The sequence below is a fragment of the Emiliania huxleyi genome, assembly GCF_000372725.1.
Source record: "Emiliania huxleyi CCMP1516 chromosome Unknown EMIHUscaffold_125, whole genome shotgun sequence".
NCBI lineage: Eukaryota > Haptophyta > Isochrysidales > Noelaerhabdaceae > Emiliania > Emiliania huxleyi.
Genome location: NW_005201338.1, coordinates 42041 through 48634, shown reverse-complemented (window position 1 = coordinate 48634; position 6594 = coordinate 42041). Strand labels below are relative to the sequence as shown.

The 6594-nt window shown below is 70.3% G+C and overlaps 2 protein-coding genes across 2 annotated transcripts; both read left to right on the top strand.

Moving 5' to 3' along the window:
• EMIHUDRAFT_313274 (PAS domain protein) lies at window positions 1–1350 on the top strand (the record flags this gene model as incomplete). The annotated part of the gene is made up of 4 exons (XM_005789723.1): window positions 1–404; window positions 487–490; window positions 709–804; window positions 895–1350. The coding sequence occupies 4 exons, from the start codon at window positions 1–3 to the stop codon at window positions 1348–1350; spliced, it is 960 nt and encodes a 319-aa protein (XP_005789780.1).
• Window positions 1351–3288: 1938 nt separating this feature from the next.
• EMIHUDRAFT_225488 (hypothetical protein) lies at window positions 3289–5007 on the top strand (the record flags this gene model as incomplete). The annotated part of the gene is made up of 4 exons (XM_005789722.1): window positions 3289–3346; window positions 3427–3581; window positions 4110–4591; window positions 4866–5007. 4 exons carry the CDS (start codon window positions 3289–3291, stop codon window positions 5005–5007), a joined length of 837 nt encoding a protein of 278 aa, XP_005789779.1.
• Window positions 5008–6594: the final 1587 nt, after the last annotated feature.

The following is a 6594-nucleotide window of genomic DNA, read 5'->3' as shown; positions in this document are numbered from 1 at the left end:
ATGCTGGCCGAGGCGACGGAGGCGCTGCCGCACGCGATCATCGTCGCGGACATGCACGCCCCCGGCGCGCGCATCGTCGCCGCCAACGAGGCCTTTGCCCAGCTCACCGGCCACGCGCGCGAGGACGTCATCGGCCGCAACTGCCGCTTCATGCAGGGCCCGCAGACCGAGCAGGATGCCGTGCGGCGCGTCGTAGAGAGCGTGCGCTGCGCGCGGCAGGGGCAGGTCGAGCTGACCAACTACAAGGCGGACGGCACGGCCTTCCGCAACTTGCTGTCGCTGCAGCCGGTGCACGACTCGAACGGCGTGTACCGCTACAGCATCGGCGTGCTGAGCGACGCCGCCACGCTCGACGAGGGCGGGCGCGAGGAGGTTGAGCGGCTGCGGCGCTTGCTGCCCACCCAGTTCGAGGTGGAACTTGAGCCCCTGCCGCGGTCTGCAACGTCTGCGGGGACAACCGAGACTTCGCACCTGGCAGCCGGCAAGGCACGTGCGCTGCAGCACTTTGGTGCGTTTGCGTTTCTGCAGGACATCGAGGGCACACTAGGCATGCTCGCGCGCGACGAGGACCAACTCGCGATCTTTCGGGACATGCTCCCTTCCGAGGCTTCCAGGCTGTCATTGAGCTTCTGGGTGGAAGCTTGCGAGATTGATATTCTCTTTGACGATGAAAGCCGTGATGAGTGCGCAACCCGTATCCTCGCGCAGTACTTTGGCTCAAGTGTCGTGCCGCCGCGGCCGCTAGTTGTTGAGACGCTCATGCGCGAATCCGAGGCAATGCACCAAAAGTTGGTTTCCAATGATGTGCCATCTATCCTACTGAGCTCTGCGAGACAACCCGCATTAGAGCTGCTGCTCCGCGTAGACAGTGACGTTGAAGCCATCATGAGCAAGGCGCGCGAGGGCCGCGGCGTGCGCTTCGGGGGTTGGGCCAATATTCCTTCTGACGTTGCGGAATGGCACGCGAGCATGACTGCAGGCGCTGACGGCTGTCCCTTCGGCGTAAGCATCTCTGACCCGAAGCAGCCCGGCAATCCATTGGTCTACATCAATGCTGCCTTCACCAAAATGACTGGGTACCGCGGAGACGAGGCTCTGGGCCGAAACTGCCGCTTCCTGCAAGGTCCCGACTCCGAGACGGGGGCTGTTGAAGTGATCAAGGAGAGCGTGCGGCAGGCAAGCAGATGCTGTGTGCGCATCACAAACTATCGGAAGAGCGGAGGGGTATTCCAAAACCTGCTTGTGATTCAACCCGTACTCGACTCGACTGGCGAACTCTGCGCCTGCGTCGGACTTCAACTCGAGCTCGACAGCAAGCTGGCCTGTGAAGCCTTCCACAATTCTTTTTGATGCCCCCCCAAAGAAAAGAAAACGGCCAACCCAAGGGAGGGATGGGAGGACGGCACGCCGCCACCACACAGGGATTTTAATGCCCAGTGTGGTGCGAGCGTTTAAAATTCTTTTCGATGTTCACGCCTGTCGCGTGAATCGTCCGCGTAGTAAATTCTTTTCGATGTTCGTTCCTGGCCGCCGTTCGGGCACGAGGTCCGGCGCGAGCGGCGAGAGCGGTAGTCGGTACAGGAGGCACCGCGAGAGATGACTCGGTACAGGAGGCCGCGCGCGCCCTCGGCGGCGTTTTCGGGCAGGACCGTCGCAGAGGCGCCGGGAAATGATGCGCTCGTTGACTTGCGGCAGCAGCTTCTGCGCCGGCGAGAACAGTGCTCTGGGCACGCGCCGCCACCGCCACCGCCGCAGCCGCCGCCGCAGCAGCTGCCGCCACCGCCACAGCTCGATGCGCCCGTCGACTTGAGGCAGCTTCTGCGCCTTCGAGAGCAGCGCTCTGAGCACTCGCTGCCACCGCCCCCGCCACCGGCGCACCTGCCGCCTCCTCTGCCGCAGCCGCCGCCGCGACAGCCACCCTCTCAGCCAGAGCTGCAGCCACAGCCGCGACAGCCACCCTGCGGGGAGCGCGACAGGCCGCCGATCGTGGACCGGCCTCCACGGTCGCCTTCTTTCCTCGACTGCCCTCCCGCCCCGGGCCGCGACAGTGCGTGGACCTACGGCGACCAACAGCCTTGGCAGCGCCCGCAACAGCGCCCTCAGCAGCGACCGCAGCAGCCCATTGACAGCAGCGCGCGCCGCTGGGCAAGTACGGGCGCGGGCGGAGTTTGGCCACGAGAGCAAGGGCGGCGGCCGCCACCGCCCAAGCCGCGGCAGCAGCGACAGCCGTCGCCGGAGCAGTGGCGGCGGCAGTGGCAGTTGGAGGAGCAGCAGCAGCAGCAGGAGCGGCGGCAGTTTGAGCGGGATCGAGACCGGGAGCGGCGGCAGTTTGAGCGGGAGCAGCGTTGGCGGCAGCACCAGTGGCAGCCGCGCCAGCAGCACCCGCAAGAGCCACACGGGTGGGGACAGCAGCCGCCGCCGTCGCTTGAGGAGGAGCAGTGGCGCCGGCAGCAGCAGCTGCAGCAGCAGCAGCAGTGGCAGGAGGAGTGGCAGCGGCGGCGCCAGGGGAGACGAGGAGAGAAGTTGCGGCTGGGGGGGGGTGGATCTGACGAGCGGGATCACGTCTCGATCACGCGTGAGCGGACGCTGGAGGAGCGGAACGCAGAGGGGTTCGCCAACGCGATCGATCTCGATGCGGACGATGAGGCGGCGGAGGAGGGCCCCGTTCCTCCCCAACCCGCTCCTCCCCAACCCGCTCCTCCCCGCCCCGCGGAAGTGGTCAGGCTGCCAGAGGGTGGGGGAGGTGGAGGAGGCCTCGCCGCCGGTCTCGCCGCCGCCCTGCGGCCGGGGGGTGGAGGAGGAGGGGGAGGAGGCCTCGCCGCCGGTCTCGCCGCCGCCCTCGCGGCGGCGAGAAGAACCGCCGCAGCAGAAGCTGCAGCGGCCGGGAGCAGCAAAGCAGGGCCTGCCAAGTCCACCGCTCCTCCCAACGTGACCGCCTCCGCCTCTGCTCCCTCCTCCTCCATTCTCGCTCCCGCCTCCTCCGCCTCCGCCGCCCCCGCCCCCGCCCCCTCCGCCTCCGCCCCTCCTGCTCCTGCGCCGAGCTCGGCTTTGGGCAGCCTCACGGGCCTCGGCGTCAGGCCTCGCGTGGTGGAGGTCGAGCAGCGGTGCAAGGTCGAGGTCGGCACGTGGCAGTCTGGGGAGGGCAGGGTCACGTTTGAGCCGGACGCCTTCCGATGGACCACCGCGAGGGAGGTGCCAGGTCTCGGCTTCTGCACTCTCAAGCTGCGGACCTCGAGCATCATTTCTGCGACCTTTGACAAGCGGAGTAACGTGCTCAAGGTCCGTGGGATGGTGGAGGTGCCGTTTCACAGCCTCGACCGGTGGTATGACCCTTTCTCGGACCCTGGTGCGTGGCTCCCCACGACGCGCTTGCGCGCGCCATCACGCACCCATCCCACCCACCCCCTCTGCGTTGCTGCTGCGCAGGCTCGCCCAAGGGGTGCCTTTGCCTCACTTTCGACGACGTTCGCAACTTCACCGCGGTGCTCAAGGCGGTGCCGCGGCTCCGGGCGAGGACCACCTTCCAGAACGGCACTCCCGGCAGCGACCCCGCGCTTGGCACAGGGGGAACTCCCGCGTCCGTCACCACTCCAGCTGCCGCCCCCTCCGCCGCCGCCCCGTCCGCCGCCGCCCCGTCCGCCGCCGCCCCCTCCGCCGCCGCCCCCTCCGCCGCCGCCCCCTCCGCCGCCGCCCGCTCCGCCGCCGCCCCCTCCGCCGCCGCCCCGTCCGCCGCCGCCCCCTCCGCCGCCGCGCCCTCCGCTGCCGCGCCCTCCGCCCCAGCCCCCTCCGCTGCCGCGCCCTTCGCTGCCGCGCCCTCCACTGCCACCGTCCGACGAGCCAGCGCGCGGGACACGCCTCGCAAGAGGAGGCGGCCAGTGGTGCGCGACGACAGCAGCGAGGGCGAGAGCGAGGGCGGGTGGGAGACGCTGGCAGCGGCACCGGCGGCGACTGCGGCGCCGGTGCCAAGGGCAGCGGCGCCGGCGGTAGCTGCGGCGCCGTTGAGGGCGGCAGCACCGTTGTTGGCTGCGGCGGCGGCGCCGTCAGAGCCTACTCACCGTGGTTGCGAGTCGCCCAGCTTGTCACCAGCCCCGCGGCGACCGCGCGACCAGAAGACGACGAGCAACGCCACAAAAATGGTGGACGGCTACGAGCTGGCCCCTGCGGCCGCGGCTCAGCTTGATGAGCTGCTTGCGGTGGTGCAGCGGCTGAAGGACGAGGCTGCGCCCAACATGACGGTGCGCGTGAGCGGCGGGTGGCATGTACAGTGGATTGCGAGGGTGAACAAGAGCAGCGCGGTCGGCGACTACTACGCCTATCGGCGCGACGACCCGAGCCGCCGTTGCCGCTCTCGGCGCGAGCTCTTGCGAGCGCTGTCGGCCAGCGATCCTGCTGACGTCTCACACTCTTCTCTCTTCAGCAGCGCTCGCAGCGACAGAGATTGTGATGACGTGGGCGACGACGGCGGCAGCGCCAGTGAGAGCTCGGACGTCGACTCTGACGACGTTGACCAGCGCAATATCATGAAGGGCAGGCGGCGCCGCGCTGAAGTAAATTATTCGGAGCGGCCGAACTCGGACTCCTCGGACTCCTCGTGAGAGTTCTGGATCGTTTTGCAGAGGTGTTCATCGCGTGAGTAGTCTACGTGATTTTTGCATTTATACTGTATTCATACACAAGGCCTTGTCACAAGACGGAGCCGATTTCGTTGCCGTTGGATCGAGCAGGCATCACCAGCCAGTTCGACCCTTCCGCGGGGGAAGGATCGATCCGCGCGACGCGTCGTGAGAAATGGCTGCGTCGGCGGCCGTCAGCCTCTGGCGTGCTGCGCTGTGCTGACCCTCGGCGTTGTGCTACGTCGGGTGCAGCGGGTGTGGCAGCTCCGGTGGAGGAGGCGTCGACGCCAACACGAAATCGGCCAATGCCGAGGTGCTCGGCTGCACTGGCTGCCTGGGCAGCAGCAACGCTAGCAGCGTCGCTAGGCAGCAGCTCGCCCACCTTGAGTGTTGAGCCCTGGCCTGCGGCCGACTGCCTTCGTCTCTCGGGCACAAAGGCATGCACGACACGCGACCTGTGACGGCGACGCCACCAGGCAACGACGACCATTGGGAAGAAGATGCAGAGGACCGCGGCGGAAGCTACCCCGGCAATGCCAACTGCCGACGTTGGCGTTATCGTCGTTCCGATCATCGACTCGTCGAGCTGAAGCGGTGGCGCGGGCGACGGGGGAGGCGAGCGAGGAGGCGCGCCCGGTGGAGAGCCCGGGGGTGGGGGCGAGGGTGGGGGCGAAGGGGGCGGAGGCGACGGCGGCGGTGACGGTGGCGGCGAAGGTGGAGGCGGCGACGGGGGAGGTGGCGAGGGTGGAGGAGGGGAAGGCGGCGGCGAGGGTGGCGGGGGGGAAGGTGGCGGTGGCGAAGGTGGAGGCGGAGAGGGAGGTGGCGGCGAGGGTGGCGGTGGCGAGGGCGGTGGTGGTGAGGGCGGAGGTGAGGGTGGCGGTGGAGAAGGCGGCGGTGGGCTCGGCGGGGGAGGGCTTGGTGGTGGCGGAGAGGGTGGTGGCGGAGAGGGCGGTGGCGGTGAGGGCGGTGGCGGGGAGGGTGGAGGCGGCGAGGGCGGAGGGGGACTCGGTGGTGGCGGCGAAGGCGGCGGTGGGCTCGGGGGTGGCGGTGAGGGCGGCGGCGGAGAGGGCGGCGGCGGTGAGGGTGGCGGAGGCGAGGGAGGCGGCGGGGAAGGTGGCGGTGGCGAGGGCGGTGGTGGATAAGGTGGCGGCGGGGAAGGCGGTGGCGGTGAGGGCGGTGGTGGCGAGGGCGGTGGCGGCGAGGGCGGTGGCGGAGAAGGTGGGGGTGGAGATGGCGGCGGCGGAGAGGGCGGCGGCGGGCTTGGCGGTGGTGGCGATGGCGGCGGCGGGGAGGGCGGCGGCGAGGGCGGCGGCGAGGGAGGCGGTGGTGAAGGGGGCGGCGGTGAGGGTGGAGGCGGACTTGGTGGTGGTGGGCTTGGGGGTGGCGGCGAGGGCGGTGGTGGAGAGGGTGGTGGCGGCGACGGCGGAGGAGGGCTTGGTGGTGGAGGTGAGGGTGGCGGCGGAGAAGGTGGCGGTGGTGAGGGAGGTGGCGGCGAGGGCGGCGGCGGTGAAGGCGGAGGAGGAGAGGGCGGAGGCGGCGAGGGCGGAGGTGGGGAGGGCGGTGGCGGCGAGGGCGGAGGCGGCGAGGGTGGCGGAGGCGAGGGTGGCGGCGGCGAGGGTGGCGGAGGCGAGGGCGGCGGAGGAGAAGGTGGAGGCGGCGAGGGGGGCGGCGGCGACGGCGGAGGTGGGGAGGGTGGCGGTGGTGAGGGCGGTGGGGGGGAAGGCGGAGGCGGCGAGGGCGGTGGCGACGGTGGCGGGGGCGAGGGTGGCGGCGGTGAGGGCGGGGGGGAAGGAGGTGGCGGTGAGGGCGGTGGCGGCGAGGGCGGCGGGGGGCTGGGTGGCGGCGGAGACGGTGGTGGGGGCGAGGGTGGAGGTGGTGAGGGAGGCGGTGGCGAGGGCGGAGGTGACGAGGGAGGTGGCGGCGAGGGTGGCGGCGGTGAGGGAGGCGGTGGCGATGGCGGAGGCGCCAGAGGGTGGAGGTG